We start from the raw sequence: 23,899 nt of genomic DNA, 5'->3' as shown, positions 1-23,899 counted from the left end.
ACGGGGTATTGATTTTGTCAAACTCAAATATGATCTCTTTCCATGCTTTGCAAGTGGCAACTAGTTTGAGACTCCACTTACTAGCATGTCCAAAGAAAAGAAGGGCTAGCTTCCCGCTCTTTTCCGGTTCAGATGGGGCCTACTCTCTTTCGTACCTGCTATCGGATTCAAACCGATAACCTGGAGCAGATTCAAAGTCTGTTACCTTCACGAGCTAGATCACGGCAGGTGATAGGCATAGCACAAAACCCCCTCATATGATGAACTAATGTTGCGATTTATTAGTTCATTAAATGGGTGAGAAATGGAAATCATTTGCCTTCTTCCAATGCTAGTAATGAGGTATACATGGAAATTAAAGTTATCGTGGATCAGGGGACCACACGTTCAACTTAGAAACACAATAATATATATCTCACCACCATATGCTATCCAAATTTGACGCCCATCATCTCATCACGCACCAATGGAAGACCAAACAAACACTATTTTCTCTCTATTAAGACCACTAATTTAGAAATGTGTTTTGCCTTTGAGAAGAAAATAAAGAGCATATCGTAGAAATTGAGCATCAATCGATGTCTATGTGATAGAGAGTATGTGAAAAGAATTGGGAAGAATTTTATACTCAACATTTGATTGCAGTGTATTCATCATAGATGAGTTTTGCTTCTTTGCATTTGAAGTGTGTGGAACAACGAAACTTGGGAAACTCAAGGGTATGTGTGTGCAAGCATGTATTGAGTAGGAACATGTCACATTGGTTGTTGGAGAGGAAAATAATTGGTCATGTGGTTACTCGTTTTGTTTCAAAGTGAATGTAATACAATGATACGTAGGTAACATCTTTGCATTCTACTTTATTTATCTAGCACCCTATCAAAGAAACCTCATGTTGGTTTCGAATTTGGATGCTAACATCTAATCATTGAGTGCTTTCCATCGAGTAAAACGGCAAAAGGGATATGAGTTCATGTGACATTGCAATGGTCGTTTACTATTATTCTATTTGAAAGGTACATAAAGATTTATGATATGAGACTACTTCTATACTTGGAGGGATTTGTTTTTCAATATGGTAATTTTTCAATGGTAGTTTACCATTATTTTATTTGAAAGGTACATACATAAAGATTTATAATATAAGAAAACTTCTATGCTTTAGGGATTTGTTTTCAACATGTTATCTCATGATTCTATACTATTAGCAACATCCAATACAAATCGATATCGCACATCGTTCTTTTCCAATCTTTCCATAGCCTTGTTTATGTAGTCCATGGGTATCACTTCAATCATGCATTTTATGTCTTTATGTGCTGCAAAATTTAACATTTCTTGCATCTCTTCCACTCCTCCTACAAAACTTCCTCCAATACTCCTCCTTCCTAGAAAGCATTTTAAATGACGGAAATGTATAATTAGAGAAGGTAACAAAAAGCAAGTAGTAAGAACTTAGAGAAAGAAGATTGTATTTACCCAAAATTAGCATGGATGTGATGAACTGTAGGGGACTTGGAACAACTCCTAACATCACTAGTTGGCCATTTAATCCCAAGAGAGATAAGTATGGCTCAAGAGGATGTGCACTTGGGATTGTATCCAAGATATAATCAAGCGTTTGTTCCACATCCTACAAAAAGGGCACACGTATGATCCTCAATATGTAAAGAAACAAAAATTTAAGAAAAGGATTTGTAAGCAAGATCTTTACAAATATGAAGTTCAAATTAAATAGTATATATTGAGTAGATTGCCATGTACTTGTTATTAATGTCAAAATAAGGTATCTCACAATATTGGACACTTGAAGCCCTAATCTTCACAAGATCTTGGCCTATCATACCAATGTTTTTGGCATGCCATGGTGGTTCATATATTTCCAACGGGAAAATTATTTGTTTATCTTAAAAACTTGTTAAAAAGCAATACATTTCCTTAGTGGAGATCCCATATTATATCCTGGACACATGAACCCCTCTTTTTCTCTCACTAATTTATTATTAGGGAGGTTCGCAACAATGATAATAGTATCAAGTGGCATATAGAGTCAATGATGATATTAACTCATCAATTTAACCCTAATATGAATGTCTGAACATACATATATGGAACTCATCCGTCCTATATTAAATTTGAAGGCCTCAAGACAACATTAGTGTAGGTGTAAATGGAAGCCATGTTAAGGAAGTTTGGTGTTAGTCTTGTATTCTTGAATGAAAGAAAAGTGTTGTGTCGTTCAATAATTACATGATGTGAATGTGGATTAAACTCTTGGTTTAAAGAGTTTTGATATCTAGCCAAGAACATATGTTATTATTTCCCATTTCATTTTTTGTGTGGATAGAAATTAACAATTGGATGAGTATTTGTTAATTTCGAGGGCAATCCTCTTCTAGGAGAAACTAACTTTGGAACAAGTATAACTTGGTTACATTACCAAATTGTCAAGTTGTGAACTAAGGCTCCAATTATGTTACTCGCCATTTAAGTATAGGAAACTAGAAACTCTAATAATACATGCACTAATAGGCAAGAGCAATAACCCTAGTGTCGATGATCATGCCGTCAATTAAGCATGGAAAGGAAGTTTGCATTCTATGGCTAGAAATTAACACTTATCTCGTGTGCCAATGTGGGCAGCATTTCTAATTACGAATTCCCCTATTTTGTAGTGGTCTCGCACACATATGTTTCACCACTTCCTTTTGTAGTTTTTAGAACAATTCAGGATTGTTTTCTTTCATGTTGCATATTATCAAAGCCCATTTTTGCCATTCAATTTAGTAGAGCAGGAAGGATAGTGGATGAAGAGCCTAAATTGTGTGCCTTGAATTTAGAATCTTGATGGGATCAAGGACTAAGAGTAGGCATATAATACATCTCAACGGTTATATATGCGATTTGTATTGCCCTAAATTAGCAATTTCTTTGAGAGTTTGATATTCTGGGACTTACATTTACTTCTTCTTCTTTTCATGAAAATGAATTAAAGCAGCTAGAGGCATTATACACTTATGTTTACTTTTGATAACCATAGTACAACTACAATGAACATGATTATCCCAATGTCAGAGAGAACTCAATGGATTGTTCATCTTTATCCCAACACTCCCATCCAGTACAACATTCCTTGGACAAAGGATGGTTGGAAATTGGCCCACTTCGTAAGACATTCCAAAGGACTAGAGTTTGCAACTTGAAAGTTGATACACTTCTTTTTGAATGCTTTGATACGAATGTCTTTGATTTTTCAAAAACTTAATGACCTTCTCTAAACGTCCTTGTAGGAAATATGTTCCTTTGTTATTATCTTTATTGGGTAGAAATGGTATTTTAATTGTATGAGACCATTCATTTCCACAAAGCAGCCAAATAGATGCTCCATATCATTGCACGACAAGTCTCCATACAAGTTTTACCCCTCGCATATGTTTTGTCATCATGTAAGGGTATAATGAGTTCACGTCATAATAATACATTTCCTTACCATACGGCTTGTATACATTGAAGTGTTTCCACTCCTCGTCAAATAAATGATGGTTGAAGGACAATTTTTTATTGCCATTACGTTTTCTAGGGAGTTTTCTCTTATTTATCTTTATATTATTTCTATAATAACATCTATATGATTTCTATATAACATGCTACTCTGTGTAACAACACTTTGTGAGAGAGAAACTGAAGGACCAAGGTGATATCAAAACATATCCTTCCCCAATAAATGAATAATATCAATTCTATGCTTCGTACTATGAAAATATCATTTCTTTCCCTTCTTCCTATTAGAGATACATTCTAATGTAAGTATAAAAATAAGGAAACATATAAAAAAAATGAAGAGACTGAGAGAGAAAGAAGGGTGTTGATCCACCCAACCTCTCTCAAGTGAAGGGATTAAGATGGACTCAAGCCTTGAATGGCATCCCATATCACCACAACGGGCTTCGAGTTGTACATGGTATTGGCATGCGTCGGCAACAAGTGTATGTTCACCACAAAAAAGGTCGTAACCTTGACATAGTCAAAATAATCCCCAATTAGGATAGTTATGCCTAATATTTATAGGTAGACCCCAAGGTCTGTAGGTAAGTGCACACTTGGCTCTTAAGGATTGTCTCAATCCCTAGGATTAAAAGTAATCCTCCCCTCTTTACATTCACGATTAATCCTCACACACTTATGCTCGTGTGTAGAAAACAACAATACAAACTACCACAGATAAGTTATGGTTATGCTCGTAACACTTTCCCTAATAAGAAAGTCATAGTTAAATTCCTTGAAGATCCAAAATTATAGTTTATAAAGCTAGTATAATAAGTAACAACAATTATTACCTTCATGGCTTGATGGTTAGTGCTAACAAGGAAATTGTCCGCACCTAGGACTTCTCGAGCTTCAATCTCTTTCGAGGGAGAGGAGCTAATGACAGTGACATGGAGACCAAGGGCTTTAGCAAACTTGACAGCCATGTGTCCTACACCACCTAAGCCCACCACACCACACCTCTTCATCGTAGGCGTTGTGGTCATGCCGTAAAACTTCATGGGACTATAGACTGTGACGCCTGCACATAATAATGGTGCAGCCTCATCCATTGGCATCCCATCTGGGATGCGTACCACGAACCTGCGTAAAGAATTTTTATTATAAAATGTAGCAAAATTGTTATCCAAGAAATAACATGTAGATAATATCTTACCCCAATTATGAGTTTTGATAAAAATGAGTTAGCTAATATCAATTTTCTAATAATGTTCCTATGAAACTACATCTTTGTCTCTAATGTCTAAAACCATACAACGTAATATTCACATTCTTCTATTCAAACATTCGTTTTCATACGTTTGCAAACGAATGCGTATGTTATGAAAACATACTTATGTTCTTTTTTACGTTAATTTTTTTTTCTCTCACTTTTTTACTTTGAAAAAAGTTTTACCTTATAATAAAAAATGAATACAAAAGTATGGTGTTACCATACTCGAATGATCAAAACATATTGGAATGCGAATGCAAGTATGGTATGTATGGTTCATAGTACATACTATGCCTAAAACTTTGTTGTGGCCTTAATTCAAGGTAGAAATATATTTTAGTAGATGTTTTTATAAAGTGTGGACACATTAATCAATATGAGTTAGTTCTATCATACATGAAACATATGAAATATTCTACTACCTTGGATATTCGGAGTTACAACACTCATTCAACTTTTTACTTTTCTAGACCTAAGGGTGAAGAGATAACTATCATAGCATCTATAAATATTAGTCAATGATACATATAAGAATTTAATAGAAATGTATGTGTAACCTGTTAAATCAAATATTCTAAATACCTTACCTATGGTTGGCAACCATGTAATTTGCGAATCCCCCTTGTGTTGGATGCCCATCATAATAAATATCATTATAAGTCCATTTCCTTTGGTTACAATATTGTTCCATGCTTTGTCCACACGCATTACAATGCCCACATGAGCCCACAATGCAACCCACTCCCACTCGATCTCCTTCTCTAAATGTGTCTTTCAAGTTCTCCCCTATCCCACTCACCAAACCTGTAACTTCATGTCTACATGATTCAACAAAGGGAAACATACATTTTTAGCTCATGTATCCAATAACATATTAACCCACAACAAACCATTGTTTTCAATTATGATAATTTTAGTTTGTGTGTGTGTGTGTGAGAGAGAGAGAGAGAGATTTTACGATATTGGGAATTGCAACACAATTGGATATATGCGTAATGCTTTCATGTTTGATACTAAACATGGGATCAAATCCTATATGATGAAGTTGAAAGGTATTATTATTTGGAATTTCTTGATGTTAGAGCATGTGGGGATCCATTCCCTCAAATGCATATTCAGGTTTTCTAATGGTGTTACAAGAGATCCCTCTCCCTACATAGGATAGGTAGGTAGAGGAGTCTACGAAGGCTTGTAACAAGTGGATTTTACATACAATTATATAATTGTGTGCTTTTACCAAAGAGAGAGAGAGAGAGAGAGAGAGAGAGAGAGAGTGCCCAGATGGATGTAGCTCAGTTGGTCATGGGTTGAACCCCTACATTCCACAGTGGCATCTGGTGAATTAAGAGATATATAAGAAGTATATAATAGAGAGGTGAGAAAGTTGGGTTTCGAACCCAAAACGTAGTGCTTGTAATGTTAACAACTTACCACTAGCGTAAGGTAATTACAATAAAAGAGAGAGAGAGAGAGAGAGAGAGAGAGAGAGAGAGAGAGAGAGAGAGAGAGACCCTGACCCTGCAATCATCGGGTAGTGGGACATTCCGTAATCGTCACGAAGTTGATGAAGGTCAGTGTGACAAATGCCACAGAAAAGCACCTTGATAAGAAGGTCATCAGGTCCAATTGATCTGCATTTGGCACAAAGGGAAAATTTAAGGCCAAAAAATCTAGATGTGTGTGAGAAAAAAATAATTTTGGAAATGGACATTGCATAAAAATAGCTTGATAATATAAATGCGGCAAAGATTGGTTAGGCAATTTAGTTTGAAGTTCAACATTTTTAGAAAAACCCCTCCACATTAGGTTGAGGAAGAAGAATGAACTTTGAAGTGTCTTTTTGGTTCCTTGGTAGAAACGTTATAGGGAGAAAGAGATGACATGCCTTTTTTTATTGATAGTTTTAATAGACACATGAGAGAGAGAAAATAAAATACAAGGCGAGAAGTTTTGCATTTCCCTTAGGGTGTGTTGGATTAGAGTTGGCAACATAAGACAACTTCCCATCCAAGAAAGGCTTTGTGGTCATATTTCTCATCTAGCTACAGTAAATGCGTGAGCTCATACCCAACTTGCAACTAAAAGATAATATGCAAGGTATTGGATGGATAATTAAGGTTCAATATACCCAACTTGGCCTTATTTTTCGAGGTACAAAGCAAGAATGTTAAACCATGATATTCAGACTTTAGTTGGTTTTAACATTCCACTCACATTTGATTTATAGCAAAATGTGTCACGTAGATTTTGTGGTTGGTAAAGCAACAATTTATTTGTATTACTTCAACGATACAATTTGGCCTAGAATCCATGGGATGATGTGGAGTGAAACCTTGTTAGGAAGCATGATTTCAATTGATGATCATCTTTAAGGAACCTACCCATTTCTCCTTTTTGGAGAATCAATGATTACTCTAGTGAATCACCCAAGATTGATAGAGGTTTACCCCACTAATCGGGCATATGATAATAATATCATCAAAATACTTTTACGTCACATCTTAAAAAAAGTTATATGTTAGTGGTCTCAATGCAATGATGATACTTTCCTCTATGAATTTCTCTCCCAATTTGTCTTTTTCTTCCTTTCACATTTTGACACTCTTTCCCTCCGCACGTTCTCTCCCTTCCCTCCTCATTATTTCTCCTCCACTCTCACCCAATATGGACACACTTTGCAAATTCACATTTGTAGACTTGCTTGTCCATCCCCATTCCTTCCTCGTTAACTCTCTCCCATTTTCACTTTGCTACCTTTGAAACCTATGTTTACACACATTGCACTTATCAATTGCAACATAACATTGAGAAATGTATGTGAAGAACTCTAATTTGCCATTGAATTCTATATTTCTTAATAATGAAATTGACAAAGGGCTTTTTTTAGCACACTTCAGACAATAATATTGGGAAAAAAGAATTTCAAGTAGTCTAGGGTCATAAGCAAGAGATACTAGACAATAGAGGGAAGCATCGGAAGAGGGTAATAACCTCAAGTTGTAGATCATGCAACATTACTTCCAATTATTCCAAATTTCAATGCTTGATTGATTGATGTTTGTGTTTTAGTATCAAAGCGTCACTTGCCCCATCCTATCGCAAATATTGGGGCAAGTGTGTCATTCTATCCTTACCTCTATCGCTAGGTGCAACCCTTGTTCTTATAAACACTTTAGTAAAGTCTCTTGTGATTTATTGTAATACGGAAGCCATTAAGACAAAAGCCACTCCTCAACACCACATGGCAAGGATATATTGTTTTGAGAGTCTTGTATGGTATATTTTTATTCACCCATACACAGATTCAAAACCTCACTAACTACACTAATTTATTAGACTCCATAAATAATGTAGGTGTTGAACACGGGACCCATTACACTAATTTACTTGATGCAATTGCATAACTCCTAGTTTTTGCTCCACCTGTTTCTTATATGATATCATCTGTTTGATCATATGTTAGTATTGGCCTTTGTATCACAATAGAAGTGAGATGAAATGTCTCCTTATGTTTTCTCTATGTACATTTCTCAAGTAATATACTAAGTGTATCTTTCTTTTAATTTAAAAAAAAAAAATTACTTGATGCAATGCAAAATGTAGGGACTGAAAGACATGAGATTTGAGTCGCAACATAACCTTTGAGGTTGTGACTCACAACTTGATCAATTGCGCTGCATGTTGCCATGACTTTTTAGTTTCCAATAGAAAAACCTTACCAAGGGATATCAATTGCTACATTTTCATTTGAGACACACACACACACACACACACAAATCTAACCAAACTAAATTAGTAAATATTATTATGGAATGTGGGGGTCGAATGCATGATTTTGCAATCTCCATCGACCAATGTTACTAATAGGGCTATATCTCTTTCAACCCATGCACCAACCTAACACAAATTCTCCACGTTGGACACACTAACCATTTCTCTCTATTTAGGCACGAAACCATTGCTAAAAATAATATACATTAACAATGTCATCCTCCTCTCTCTCTTCAAATTGTATGTCAGACTAGTGTTTATATTGAAACTACATGATATCTCTCCTCACTCTCTTGTGAATGCATCGTAACATTACCTTAGAGCTTAGAGTGCAATTAATGGGATTAACTAGAAGCCTTATCTTAATGTTAAAATGTTGGTGAGGGGTTGGGTTCAATAGGTTTTTTTTATAAATTTCCATGAAAAGTGAGAGATAGATGTAGACAAACCTGAGCTTGAACTTGAATTTTTCAAGAGTGCCAGATTTATCTTTGGCTGCCCAACCAATTGCAGTTATGCCTTCCATCGTGGCAAATGAGAGAGAGAGAGAGAGAGAGAGAGAGAGAGAGAGAGAGAGAGAGAGAGAAAGTATGAGGGATTAAAATGGTGTATGAATGAATTCAAATGAATGGAGTAACTTCATTTTTTTTCTTTATAATGTACCCTTTCCTCTTATCATTTTTTCTCTTCTGATTAAAGCTACTTTCCCACCAAGCAAAACACAACATGTGGGACACATTATTATGCCTAACCCCACTACATAAGTTTAGTAATCTATATGGGGATTCTCATGAGCCTCTACGTCATCATCATCGTCATCATCATCATCAACAACAACAACAACACCCATCATACATCATAACCTATAAATGCTTTGTGTTCCAAAATCCAAGAGAGTTCCTCTACATCATTCATCAACACTCCTCCATCATTATCTAACTTGCGTGGTGATAATTCTCAATATATATTTGTGCTAGTTTCAATTAAATAAACAAAAGCACACCCACACCCACATCTTCACGATTCCCCTTTTGTCTTTTGGTTAAACTCATCTTCCTTCTTTAAGGAGCAACGGAGGGGGGAGGGGGTCTACCTTCACTTTCGAATTTCCAGTTCCCATGTGCTACCAAGTGCTACCAAACATCTCTTACCACTCCCATAATCCCATTGGAACCCCAAGAAGAATAAGGAGGGGACTAGGGAACCATATTACAAAATGCATTCTTTTTTTCCTGCAAATACAAATTGCATTATCTCTCCGCCTAATTAAAGTTGTATATATATATATAATATACATATAAACAACTTGACAATACAAATAAACTCATGCTATCCCTATAATAATGAGGATATATGGCATGGTAAACATTCTAAGATATTGTAAGAGCTTAATTGTCATAGCTTCAAAATCAATTTTCCTTTCTACTTATGTATTTGTGGTACTCCATGTAACGCTTTAGCTTTGTGAGCAAAATCTCTCGCTTGGTGAAAACACACACTTATATTAATAATTGTCCGTGAAAAACACTACAACGGCACTATAGTTGAGTGTTGTCACTGTTAAATGGGTGGGATATGCTCTCTTTGCGTAAGTACCTTACCTTAGTGATAAATTGTTAGACTACCAAGTCTAAGCCTTAGGTTAAAGGCTCAACTACCATACCTCTCTTTTTTTCCTTTAATTGTGGAATGTAGTGGTTGAATACATGACCTTGTTGCCTCTGCCGAACAACTTTACCAACTAAGCTACAACCATATGGTGACTTTAGTGTGAAATCTCTAAAACAAAGATTATGTTTGTGAAGAGCCCAAAAAAAGATAAACCATGCATTATGTACAATAATGAGACACTTGAATGTGTGGAAAACTTCAAATATATTGGCCTTGAAGTTCCTTCAAATCGTAGATGGAATGATTGTGCTACATGCCTCTTAAAGGCGGGAAAACGAGCATATTATGCATTTGAGAACACATGCAATCATGGAGATATTAAGTGTTGGGTCCTCAAGAAATACCTTTTCGACACTTTGGTGACACTGGTGCTTCTCTATAGGGGGTGGAAGTATAGGGTGGTAACATCTTCAAATCTACTTGGAAAGAGTTTGAAAATGACCAAAAATATTTTCTTACAAAGTTTCTACAAGTTAAGAAACAAATGCCATACACCCTCCTCCTTGAGACAGGATCACTTCCCATTCAAATCATGGGCATGGAAAGGGTTGTTGAATACATGCTTAAGATTCAAAAAAGTCCCCCACATCGACTTCTTAGAATTGCATGGGATGCAAGCAAAAAGATCTAAAAGTCGCATAAAAGCAAAATTTTGTATTCCAGTTGGATGCAAGATATAGAAAAATGGTTTGGTAGAGGATGTAGCACACTTGCTTCATGATGTATCACTAGATTCCTCTATAAATGAGGCCTTTTTGCAACAACAATGTATCATGACATGGGACAAATGTGGCGGAGGCGATACACGTTGTCGTGTGGCGCATGACATACGTGCCAAACGTCGTGATGTGTGCGTCACAAGCGCGTACAAGCACCGGGCCTCTATCCGCTAGTGGTTATGGAGGATTGATGATGGGATTGTTCAAGATAACGGAACCGCGGAAGGATTAGCGCAAGCAATGAAACAACGGAAGGACTAGCGCAAGCGAGAAGTATTAAAGATAAATTGATAGATAGATACAAGTGGGAATTCCTATTCCCGGTTTGAACCTTTGACTTCAAAATTGAGATAAAAGACACCTTGCCAATGAGATAACTAGAACTTATTAATTATTATTGATTGCATACATTGTCTAATTTCCTTTCCCTTCCTCTCCTTCTTATATAGATGCCCCCATGTATATGTGCATGTGAGGGAGTAGTACATGCATACAATGCATGAAATGCATGTGATCCATGAGCGCCAAATGGCAATCATGCATCACATGCAATGCATGATGACCATGTACCTCATGCAAGCTCTCATGTACCAACAATTCGTGTGCAAAGTACAATGAAGAAAACAAGTTTTAAACGAAATAACCTAATCTAATGGTATGTCAATTGCCTCTTATCTTAGAGGTGTAAGGTTCAAACCTTTACTTGTACCTCATTTTATGCGTTAGGCTTATTATATATATTTGTGTAATGAACACCTAAACACACATCACACGTGCACATTAACCATCACCCCTTCCCTACATGTGCATATTGCACCTTCTCGACTTTCCTCGTTCCACGTGATTTTCACACCGTTGCTGAAAATCTTCACGACAACGTTAGAGCCCATCCCATTATTTTCTACTTGAACCATTGCTTCCATGCATTTTGATATGAGACAAAGCTTTGAGGCTCAAGTGATGAGAGTGGTCAACTATGCACACTTTGCCCTAAACAAGTTCGAGAGTCTGAGTATCACCCTTGGATACAATGCTCTGCCTTTGATCAGTTCGACCATGCTTTCCACACATCTTTGACCAAGCCTAATCCTTGCACGAATTTCTCTCACAACCACAATGTGATACATGTGAAAGTGAGTAGCGACTCTCGATATTCAAGAACTTTACCAATGAATGTTACAATCGTGAAATGTAATATTTTGGTCTCATAGGTCATATTTGACCCCCGAAGACGATAATAGAATTTCTCTCTCTCTCTCTCTCTCTCTCTCTCTCTCTCTCTCTCTCTCTCTCTCTCTTGTGACTTCAAGGTGAAAGGGGTGCATAGGTTTAAACTAAGCCATATTGTTATTGATAAGTGCCATATAATAAATAGCTCGACAAACATGGGTTCAAGTGTATGTAAATAATTTATTGATAAGTTGTTAGACTACTAATATTAAGCCTTCGTTCTCAACTTTCACACCTCTCTAATAATTATGGCATACATATTATTTCATCATAAGTTACTAGATTGAGGTCTAAGGGTAGGATAATTGAGAAATCAATTATCTTGGGAACGGGGACAAACCCATAAGGACATATGACATGTGGTGGTTTGGGAGTCTTAGGTGTTGGACTATATGAAGGGAACTAACTACCCCCACCATTACGACATTTTGACAAATTGTCAAAACTTTATTGGTGAGGCTAACCTATCTTCTTCATATTTTTTTCACTACCAAGGTATACTAGCATAAGGCGATATTCATTGAACTAAAGGATCCCCCTTTGAATGTCGTAGATAAAAAAAACAACACACCAACTTCCATGGGATGTTGGGACGAGTCATGTTGGCCCTTTGGGAGACCTTTGGGAGAAATACAAGGTGGGCTTCCTAAAACATGATCCCTTGATATCCAACCTCAAGTTTATGGAGTATAAACGCCAATTGGTGGAAAACCTCAATTTAAGTTAAAAAATCTGATATATACATAAAAGAGAAGCCAAGTGTAACACTCCCATACTTACACATGCTTCACTTGTATTCTTTACCCTTCACTTTTAAGTTGTCTTACATGTTGCTATGAATTCACTATTTCTTTAACATCTAATGTCATTATATACAAGTTTATCTTGTTGCTTGTCTCTTCCCTTCTTCGTATGTATGTGATCATTCGATGATGGGGCTCTATGCCCCATATTGAAAGATATGACTTTGGCATGACATATAGTGATGTGAAAATTATTAGGAAGGATGATGAGAAATGAGCCGGAACTCCTTAATATTGTGCTCGTGTTCTTGGTATCACATGTCATAAAAGTTAAGCACACTTATATGCTAGTCATAAGTTGGATTTCAACATGACATATCCTAGTATGTTTCTTTGAGTGGTAGCATGGGTGCGACATCCGACGTGAGGAAAAGGTAAGTTGTACAAAGCTCGAGATTCTAATCGAAGTAATCACGAAAGAAAAAGCAAGAAGAAGATAATTGAAACAATAACAATGCTTAAGTCAAATGTGGAGCTCTAATAATTGCTAACAAAGTAGTCAAAGATTTGAAAAGGGGGGGGGGGGGGGGGGATTGGAGCTGCAATAAATAAGTGATGACAAGGAAGCAATACATTTTGCAAGGGACATCATTGTCGGGTTTGGTTATTTCTTGATTTGAATGCCTAAGTTACATTGACAAGGTGAACATATGTAATGGAAAATGAATCAAGAGGACTTGTGGGAAGCCTACAATGACCAATGCAACAATAATGACCAATCCAACACTCATCAATCATAGGCTCGCAATCCTGAATCCAAATATCCCCCCAAATTCTTGCATATTTTATTTTCTTCCCGAATCTCTTTATAATTAGTGGAATTGATAACTTCTATACCCCAATGTAATCTATTAAAAACACTTTAAATAGACTAATTGCCCAAATCAATTTTGTATGTATATCTTAAATGTAAATCTATATACGAACAACACTCAAAGAAAGAAGTGAAAAGAAGGTACATAAAGAATCCCGCCAAGTGATAAGGAATTCTTTGCAAGGCTTTCCTCAGTGTGATAACATTAGTTTTTCCTTAGAACTTGTAGATATATTCTTTCACATCGGACACGTGGGCCACTTGTCCACAACTACTCAACATGAAAGAAGTACTCAATAAGGCTCTCCATGAGAAAGCACATTTGTATCCTTATGAAACCCACATAGAAGCTCTTTTGTGTGGTCCCGAGCAAATCACATGTATCCCACTACTCAAGTTTAGATCTAGTGAAAATCATTGCAAACAAGATTGATTAGTTCTTTTCTACCCACAACTTGAATTTCTATGCTAGATTTCAACAACTTTGTGATTGATTTCGGATCAAGATTGAAAGCAAGGAATTGGGTGAGAAAGAAAAAGGAAAAAGGAAAACTACACATTGTGATGTGGGAAGCTCACATGAGGGAATACATCAAAGTTATTTTATAAAGGTTGACGGATAGAGCAAAGGTGTGACAAGAAGGACATGAGACATGATAAAAATTAAAGCAACAAAAAAACATAGCTCAATCATCAAGAGCTTTCTCTAGGAACAAAAAGATCAAGGGTTTTAGTTTTCTTTGGACTGTAAAAGATAAAGGCGATGTCCATGGGATGGGACAAATAAAAGGAATGTGAAATGGTATTCTTGCAAAAAAACATGTTGTCGTGTGAAATGCATCTATTACAAGATATGTTGAGCATGGATCAGCGAAGATTGGAACTGTAAAGGTGGAGCACCAATTGAAGCATGAGCACATTATGTAATGAAGGCAAGTTGAAGGTCACCATTTATCACATATGATTTGAGGAGATATGATACAACGGCTTCTCATGTTATTGGGATATATTGAGTAGGATAAGAATGAGGATGCTATACAACTCTATCCTTGAAGGCATGTGTAAGGTGTCTAATTATTATGATGTCATTTTTTGGTATGATAAAGTAGGCGGCATGATCTATGGCTAGTCATTGGGATAGTCCTTTTTCCTCTTCTTTTTCATCTCTTTTGTAGTTTGTACTTGATAGGTTTTTTAAAACTAATGGAAGGATATTTTGTTTTGGAAAGAAAAAAAGGAATGTGAAATAGATGGACATGGTAATCGACATTTTGTGCATGCCAAGTGTTCGAGGAAGATAAGTGAAGGTGCATGTGAAAGTGAAAAATGAGAGATACTATTTGCACGAAGAGCTCCAAAGGCCTACAAAAAGGAAAAGAGAGATCATTGTCAAGGGTCAGATTTTTGGGATCACGGCAAAAGTGCTCTTGGAATTCCGAATGAGCTTGGGGTTGTGAATCAAGAGGGAATGCAACACCAACGACAACCTCAATAGGCAATGAAGTTGTCTTTTGTTGGGGCATTGCAAACTACCACAGGATAACTTATGGCCATGCATGTAACAATCAATGGCATTCTTTATACCAATATATTTATTTCCAAGAATTTATAGGAAAAATCATCAATTTTTTTGGAAACGACCAATCATCATTCCTTTTTTAAAGAGCTAATAAGAACATAGGGAACGAAATGAAGAGACAATTCGAAGCATTAATAATCAAACACCCATTATTTGGGCAATTGCATATTCGAGTCATAACCAATAACAAACAAAAGTGAACAATTGAGCCAACTTATGTCAAGATTATGTCTGATTGAAGAATTAATCAGGTAGGGGAGCCACTCCAGTGATTAATAATTAGCCATTGTAAGAAGTTTGGCAATGCACTTAACAAACACTTAATTCATTACGAAGGCTTAATGACTCCATAGTAATTTGCTAATCAGGTGGTTTTCCTTGCTAATATTTCCAAATTAATAATTTATATGTATAAGAGACACCACAATATGTATATAATAATAATAATAATAATAATAATAATAATAATCAAGATTCAAAATGCGGTATATTCGAATAATCATAATAAAAATAAAAATAAAAAATTATTATTATTAACAGTTAAAATGCAAAAGCTGCTGCTTTGTTCTTCATTATTTGGAGACAGTTATGAGATGCCAGATGATCCAAGCTCAGAAGAGCACTTCAACAAACAGAGCGAATGAAAACCCTAATGAAGAAGAAAGATGCCCTGATGAAGCAGAATTCTCCAAGTTCCAACCACAGTGTAAAGTAGTGAGCAGTACAAGCAGAAGCTAAAAGAATACGTTACCAAGCTCTTCTTCTTCTGCTTCCATGGAGAACTCTGAGACTTCTGACCCTAATCCCATTATTTCAGATCAGATGACCTCTGTATCAGACGATCTTTCTTCTCCCTTGGAGCATCAGAATCTGGGGTTTAATTCAGAACCTTTCTTAGGAAAAAAGGCTCTTTATGCATCTTCAGATGTAAGTGATAGATCAAGCTGTGCTAGTACAGATAATGATGATCTCGAAGGTGTGCGAAAAGTGTTGCAGAAGAGGAGATTAAGTCGACATGCGGCAGTCACCAACCACATTAACCCGACTGAAACACATTCTCTAATGAAGGTATTTTTAGCTGAAATTCTTTTATATATCTCTTTAATGCTCTGAGTATTGATCTTATTCGTGTATTTATCTGTTAATAAATAAATAAAACGAAACATTATGGTTGGACGATTGCTTGTGATCATTTCAATTCGATCACAAAAACAACAATAATGAATAAACCACAATAACATTCAGAAAATCTCTCCTGATTGACCAATGAATAGTGAATAAGTCGAATGAGAGCTGGAGATATGTCTCACCGACCCGACCACTACCTTATTAGAGGGGAGCATCCATGTCAAAAAAGCATACGGATTGTCGAATGATCAATCTAATGTGTTTTAGGGGATTCTTTCCCTTATGTACATATTTTTGTTAGTATATATTGAATCAAATGGATTGTATCGAGCATAACGTATCTAGACTATATTCTAATTGGCGCACATCATCTTCTCATGTTTTCTTTTGACATAGGTATGGTTAGCTAGAGCATTTAATCAATGGAGTGCATGAAATGGTGGAGAAAATGTATACCTTGAGATGCACTTCTCTTTTATTGATTTCTGTTACATATTTCTGTTTTATACTCGTTATTTATTTTTTATTTTTGTTGTGTTTTTCTTCTCTCCTTTTCCCTCACTCATATCCACTCAATTTACAAGCCCATTTTACTCTTACTCGTTAATAGGGAACATAATGGGCAGGTAAGATAGGTAGTAAAAAGTAAACACAAAAAGCAGGAAAATCCCAAAAGAAGGCATACTGTGAAAACATCCAGGGATATTTATTGCAGTTTATATAGTTGATGGTCTACAATTTTCAGATTTTGAAGTTAGCAATTCAAGAACATGAATTGCCTGTGAGAATGGCATACAAGCAGATTGATGAACTAGCTGCAAATGCAGAGAGAGTTAAAGCTTCTATTGAGAAGAATCGGTCATTGCTATTAATACAGGTATGTTCAATTCTGCATCAAGTATGCTTTTTCATGTGCTTTTGAATGATCGAGATACAGTTGTCCCATATATAAATAAGTCTACATCGTCTATTGCAGTACCATATTATCTATTGTAGAGAATCATGACAGTATATTTATGCCCAAAACTTAATATCCAGGTGAGAAAACACAATTTTAGATACTTAAGAGCTGCATTGATGGGTTGGAGACTTTATATTGACAAGAAAAATGAGAAAAAAATAATGCTGTATCGGGCAAGGATGCTATTAACACAAGGATTGCTATCCCGTGCATTTAAAGCATGGTGCTTGGATTTATTGAGAAATAGAAAGTATAAAAGACTTCAAGCATCTGTGGAAAAGGTTTTACGTCGCCACCTTCTACATCGTCTGTGGTAGGTAACTGTTTTTAGCGTATTGTGATTTTTCCTTGTTAACTAGCTGATTTATGCTTAGAATGGTATTGTCTTCCTAGTGGATATATATTGCATGCATGTCAAAATGTTATAGCTCCATCTATCATAACAATCTCTTGGAGCCTTCCATAGAAGAGATTTATTGAACAGCCAGTCAAAAAACCAAGGAAAATGGGAGAATAGAATAAGAAAAAGGCTTCATAAACCCAGATTTTGGATGCTAAGAAACCATGATTTTCTTCAGAGGAAACAACTGCTCCATTTCTGAAGTAAGAAATGCCATTTCTTGCATCTATGGAACACATGTATTGAGTAGACAAGGCAATAGTTACAGTCTATATTTTTTCCTACTGTGCCTTCATCATTAAGAACCCCTGCAACATAGCATTCATTAGTTGTAGTTGATGTGATATGAGATTTTCTTTTGTTCATCCAATCAGTCAGAGACATTCACAAGAAATAAACCTATAATGTGCAATATTGTTTTTTGAATATCTAAGGGTTCTCTTGGGTTGCTCACTGTGCATCTTATAAATAGGCATCTTGGCCCTGAGTTTGCACTGATCTCCAGTTTCTAAATTAAAATTGTGTCCTATCTCTCTGTAATCATAAACCTTTGTTAAAAACTCCTCTGGAGAGAGCAAACTGAAGAAAGAAGATCCCAAGAAAAATGTAGTTTGAATGCAACTTTATGTATTCGAAGGGCTAAACATTGGCATAGCAGTGTGACACTGAAACAATAATGGGTGGAAAAATGGCTCACAAGGAATTGAAATTGACTTCAAAATGATCAAGATTGAAATTATGGTAACATCCCTTTTAACAAATAAAAAATTATACAGAAGTATAGAACATTGTCACAAGGGATGGGGTGTAAGACCAGAGTCCAGGAATGGGGAGAGACAATCGGGAGTCAATGCAGGATAGAAAAGTAAAGGTAAAATCTATCTGTACGTAGATATGCCCTAAGATATATTGAAAGCATACAACTGTCAAAAATAGACCACCCCAAGAAGGGATAGGGATGATTATGCGCAAGCAGGCTTCCATGAGGGACAATTCGTGTTAGCAATAGGGCATTACAATCATTGGAAATAAATGGGCAGCCCATGGGTATAATTTTCGAAATTTGAATATTCTTTCGAGTACACTTCAAATTCTAAAATAGTTTATAATGTAATTTTTCATTCAGTGATGCTAGTTCCACAGTGTATACAAAGTTCAAACCAAATAATATTATACTGGAAATTGAGGTGAATGATGCCATGTGTACACTAAAGAAGTTAAATGAATATATATTGAGCTAATTATAAATTGCAGGTTGATTATAATCCTTAGATATGTTGCTTAAAATTTCGACTTAACTTATACAGGACATTATGGATTGAATTTGTACGAAAAAGAAAACAAAAAACTTTAGATCGCAGGTAGCACTTTGTTTACAAACTTGTATGTTTAAGAATAGGTGCCATCTAAAATCTTCCTTTGTGGTAACAAATCTCACATTTAGTTTCTTGGTTGAAATTTTAAATGTATTAGAAAAGAGAAACGAATTCTTAAAGACATGAATGATAAACTCAAAGAGCGCTTAGGAAGAAGGGCAGAAGTTTTCATGCACCACAAGCGATTAGAACGAATATTTTTTGCTTTCCTAGTAGGTCTCTTTTGTACTCAGTATTTATTTATCTTGGATATGTAGATTGAGTAATAGAATTTTATGTGGTTTGTACAAGGGGATAATCAATAGCAGCAAATTTTTTTGTACTGTTTATTTCCTCCTCAAACCTTAGATCTCTAACTCTAAACACTGAGTTTGTATAAGAATTAAAATGCTGTAATCAAAGAGGCCACACAGCAATTCTGAAAGACTTTTTACACATTTAATTAATAAATACACACCTTGGCAAACATATGAACCAGTTGGTTCAGAATCAGAATCTTTCGATGGATTTCTGGTTTTTCAAGAGCCATAAGTAACATAGATATTTCATGATAAGGGTTTTCTTTATTTCTCTGTACTGGCAATGAGTTCATTTCAGAGACCCACATACTCTATGCAACCAATGCATTTTGGCTATAATGTATTGCAGCAACACAGTTACGGCTATTCTAAAAGCATTTGATGAATATGTCCTTGTGATTCAATCTATCTTAATAGAACATATGTATATGTTGCAGGAAGGATGTCATCTTGTAAAGACAAGGCGTCTTTCATTAATTGTTCTCTATCAAAAATTGTTGAAGAGGAGACTCTGTCATATATTCGAGATGTGGAATCTTGTTACAAAAGTGAAATTATTCCATATGTAAGATTTCTGTTCACCTTTCCTTTTTCGATAATAGGGATGTAATTCTATTATTCACAAGCAAGTCTCGTGTATAGGAGAGTGGTAAAAAGAATTACAAACAAGCGTTTAGGTGCATGCTTTAGAGCTTGGAGGTACAAGAACTTTCAGCTAGATATTTACTTACGGAAAATTGCAAGATGCCGGCTCTCCCAAGTTTTTGTATCATGGGTTAGACAAGTAAGAAGGGATAAAGAAATGAAATCAAGGATACAAAGAAAGCAATTGTTGTGGTATTTCAATGCATTTAGACATGCTTGTCAAGATGAGAAATGGTGGCAATGCTTTCAAAATCGAGTTATAAGGAAAATGAATCGCCACAAGTTGAAGATGGCTTATAGAGCTTGGCTTCTCTTCATGCAAGTAAGGAAAGATAACAGTTTAACTTCATAGGATTCTTTTACATGTGTAGTGTTACCCATATGAGATGTATGGGGAGGGATAAGGGTGAAAGACGATAGAGTGGATGTTGTGTATGTAATGTATATGAGTGTGAGTGTGAGGATGAGTATGTGTATGAACGAACACATGCACACAAATGTGCATGTGTATGACAAGATTTATAAATACTTGAAATCTAGAAACCTCTTTTGAAAGTAATGTGCTCTATCGTAATTTGATGCTGGTGTCACTATCCTTTTCCAGCTAGATATTGACCGTCTATAAAAGTATACATGAGAGGGAGAGGGACCAATTAAATATTCTTTGTACAGATAGAACTACTTATTGCACATCACATATGGTGGAAATTTAATGATGATAATGAAACTGAACTCCATGATGAAAGAAAAACTGCCTATATCTGAAATATAGGAACAAGTTAACCTTTTAACCATTTGTTTTTATCTAAAGCCCAAAGGAGAGCATTGGAATGATCCATGTAAAAGCAGTAATTTATTATTTTCTAACTAATAAGTACATTCATTGAAAAAGAAGGTATAGTCTAAGAAACACAATTGTGATAGTTACAAGGGAAAAAGAAGTTTGTGAAGCTGGAAGAATATGTAGCAGTCATTGAGAAGGAAAATGAGAGATCCAAGCTGGAATGCAGACGGCTGTCTCAGGTTGTGGAGTCTGGGGAATGGGGAAAACAGCAATTGGCAGATATTTTACAAGCTAAGGATGTGCTTGCTGGTGAGCGTGAGGCATTGATGTCGTTAATTGACCATTTGCAGCAGCAACAAACTGCTGCATTGGAGCAAAAGCAAAAGAATAATGATGAGATGCAACATTTCAAGGATCAAATGTTTGGAAATGTAAGTAATCCATGAAAATTATTTATGTGATTCCACTACAAAAACATAACTTTTTTATCTACTTAATTTATGTTTTGGCAGTAAGTATACTATTTTCTTGGCTTGTATTGCATCACATATAATAATCTACATGTAACATGACATTTACATTGAAACCTTCAGAAATTTCTGTCGTGGATGGTATTTGAAGGGTACTGATTGCATGTGTTTAAATTTCAACATGCAAAGCATGCACAAGCACTTTATATATACAAGAGAACTAGTATATAAACACATGCCATATATGATATAATGAAGCCTGCATATTTAGGGAGACGTTTTTGTTATTATAAACTGGATGCCTGTTTAATTTTTTACTTAAACGTGTGTTCAGATATATGGTAACTGAACTAATATTTTTAATTCTATTTTGTTGAGTGGCAGAATTTTATCCATCATAATAAAATGCTGATTAAGGGTGCATCAAGCTTCAATACTGTTGTACGAGCTCTCAAACTTGATGTAAGACATACTCTTCATTTTAAATGCAACTTCAAATGTGTGTATGTGCTTGTTCTGTGTACATCACATTTATGTAGTAGAATGGATTTCTACTCAGGAATGGTGTAGCCACAATGACATACGAGAACAAAGTGATCATACGACTGACACCATCATCCATTTAATTGACTACAATAAGATAAAGTGATTGATAAACATGATCATAGTTGTTTATAGGAAATATCTGTAAGAAAGTAGAAATTTGTATGAATGCATTGTACTAAAGAAAATCTAGTGGGCAGACTTATGCACCAGAGAAGACACAGTGATAGCTCGGATTTCATTATTTTATAGGGGTCACGGGTTTCGATCATAGAGGAATTTCTTCAATCTACATACACCCACACCATAGAGAAAATATTCAAAGACAATGGGCAAACAGTAATCTTCATTGGGCTTAATATCATTTTCTAAAATAGATTGGACAAACAGTAACCTTCATGGGCAAACACATTGATTCCATTTACTAAAATAGATTGGTTTGTTTTGTTAAGTAGAATTAGAAAATGAATATCTAAAGACTTCTAACCAAGTTGCAACGCGTAACATATAATTTTTTTAAAAATTCTTGTGTTTTAGGCTAGTAAAAGAGGAATTGATCAGGAATATTTATATGGCACAGACCGTCTAGCTATGGACAAGGTGTGTAAACTGTTTGCAAAACTCTTTCTTTGTTATCATTTTCATTTCCAGTTAACAATTATTTGTTATGCTGAGTGTTTGTGTTAGAAACGTGAAAATAAATTCTTCATTTAACATCAAAATTTGAATGCAGTTGTGAATAGTTTTATAAACTAGTAAAGAATTGAACTCAAAAAAGGAATGCATATGATTAAAGTGAGAGTGAATAAACCTACTTCCTCAAACAAGGACTTAAAGCAAAGATTAGATCAACTTGATTCTTTAGATTTATTGTATATAGCCAATTCCACTAAAACCTTCTTGGATACTTGCTGAGATTATTATATTCTAAATGACTTGCAGTTTTCTAGCTTTGTAATTTGTGTTCTGAATTTGACTGTCTATTTTTTAACTCCAATTGTTTTACAGGTGTCCATTTTTCCTGATGGTGAAATAAGAGTAAAAACATTAAATACTTTTGACAAAGGGAAGTGGATGCCGAAACATCCAAATGCATCTTGCATGAATGTTGTTGCAACAAGCCACACACCTGATTCATAGTATTCCCAAAAATAACTTAAGAATCTTGGGGATTAGACCCAATCAAAATGATGGATCAAGTTGTAATGTATATATAGGCCCAAGGCTTGTATTCCTCAGGAATCAATTAATACTGTACACTGAGCATTCCAATTTTTAATCGTCATGTAATTTTGCTAAATATTTGCTTGTTGATCCGATGTCTTACCTTGTGTGTAGACATTAGATTTGTGTTGAAGCTTGATGCCAAATGCTGTATTCTATTTTTCAGACTTTAATTTTACTATTAGCTTGGTTTTTAAAAATGGGGGATCTTTTTTGGTGAGTCTTTCTTTTCTAGGATTTTTGGTGAGCTTTGTTATCAAAAGGCAAACCAAGTACAACAATTTTAGAATGTGAAATCCTAACACCAATCTTTCTCAATCTTTATGAAGTTTGTATGCTTCAATAAATTAAGTTATCTTTAAAACTAAGTGAGAGGGATGATATTCAATTCTCCTCACACTAAGAGGTATACATTGCTTTGTCAATAATGCCATGCACACATATACAATGTTATGGATGGTTGCGGTATGGGATTAGGCATTTGCTTACTCAAATTAATAACCATGTGTTTGTGATATGATGGTCTTGTCATGATGTGGGCGAATGAGAGAATTTTTATTCATCATCTCATTTTGGGGGATGATCTTCTCTTTCATTGCTATATAGTAATACGTCAAGGGATATTTGGATATACAATAATATCCTTGATGAGGTAATAGCTATATCCTTTGGTGCACACAAATGTTACATGTGTAGAGATAAGGCATGGTGTTCCATCAATTT

At 35.4% G+C, this 23,899-nt stretch overlaps 2 protein-coding genes across 3 annotated transcripts; one reads left to right on the top strand and one right to left on the bottom strand.

The window, feature by feature from the left end:
- Window positions 1-774: 774 nt before the first annotated feature.
- On the bottom strand, window positions 775-9,143 carry LOC147848207 (putative cinnamyl alcohol dehydrogenase). 2 transcript variants are annotated; one of them, XM_087338597.1, is made up of 6 exons: window positions 8,980-9,143; window positions 6,277-6,390; window positions 5,347-5,577; window positions 4,338-4,629; window positions 1,480-1,633; window positions 775-1,388 (listed from the first exon to the last, which is right to left on the bottom strand). In XM_087338597.1, exons 1-6 carry the CDS (start codon window positions 9,054-9,056, stop codon window positions 1,189-1,191), a joined length of 1,068 nt encoding a protein of 355 aa, XP_087194723.1. In that variant the 5' UTR covers window positions 9,057-9,143; the 3' UTR covers window positions 775-1,188. The 2 variants fall into 2 exon arrangements, with proteins under 2 accessions (XP_087194723.1, XP_087194724.1); XM_087338598.1 differs by lacking the exon at window positions 6,277-6,390.
- A 6,783-nt stretch (window positions 9,144-15,926) lies between these two features.
- Window positions 15,927-23,186, top strand: LOC147848206 (uncharacterized). The gene is made up of 11 exons (XM_087338596.1): window positions 15,927-16,414; window positions 17,220-17,351; window positions 17,513-17,748; window positions 19,143-19,196; window positions 19,309-19,423; window positions 19,948-20,075; window positions 20,153-20,477; window positions 21,080-21,370; window positions 21,794-21,871; window positions 22,490-22,552; window positions 22,961-23,186. Exons 1-11 carry the CDS (start codon window positions 16,121-16,123, stop codon window positions 23,090-23,092), a joined length of 1,848 nt encoding a protein of 615 aa, XP_087194722.1. The 5' UTR covers window positions 15,927-16,120; the 3' UTR covers window positions 23,093-23,186.
- The last annotated feature ends 713 nt before the right edge of the window (window positions 23,187-23,899 follow it).

This window comes from Azolla caroliniana, unplaced genomic scaffold, assembly GCF_043228905.1.
Source record: "Azolla caroliniana isolate FFs.n. ecotype wild unplaced genomic scaffold, voAzoCaro1.0.p SCAF_463, whole genome shotgun sequence".
NCBI classification, from domain to species: domain Eukaryota; kingdom Viridiplantae; phylum Streptophyta; class Polypodiopsida; order Salviniales; family Salviniaceae; genus Azolla; species Azolla caroliniana.
Note: the sequence above shows the minus strand (reverse complement) of the source record. Positions and strands in the feature narration are given on the sequence as shown.

What these genes read in the sequence shown, in the direction of transcription:
- LOC147848207 (XM_087338597.1), bottom strand. Translation starts at nt 9,056, where the DNA reads ATGGAAGGCATAACTGCAATTGGTTGGGCAGCCAAAGATAAATCTGGC. An exon ending in CACTACCCGATGATTGCAGG is followed by an intron (nt 5,578 to 6,276) that starts GTCAGGGTCTCT and finishes TGAATCATGTAG; the next exon opens with ACATGAAGTTACAGGTTTGG. An exon ending in TACATGGTTGCCAACCATAG is followed by an intron (nt 4,630 to 5,346) that starts GTAAGGTATTTA and finishes TTCTTTACGCAG; the next exon opens with GTTCGTGGTACGCATCCCAG.
- LOC147848206 (XM_087338596.1), top strand. Translation starts at nt 16,121, where the DNA reads ATGGAGAACTCTGAGACTTCTGACCCTAATCCCATTATTTCAGATCAG. An exon ending in GGTCATTGCTATTAATACAG is followed by an intron (nt 17,352 to 17,512) that starts GTATGTTCAATT and finishes CTTAATATCCAG; the next exon opens with GTGAGAAAACACAATTTTAG. An exon ending in CTTGGCTTCTCTTCATGCAA is followed by an intron (nt 20,478 to 21,079) that starts GTAAGGAAAGAT and finishes CAATTGTGATAG; the next exon opens with TTACAAGGGAAAAAGAAGTT.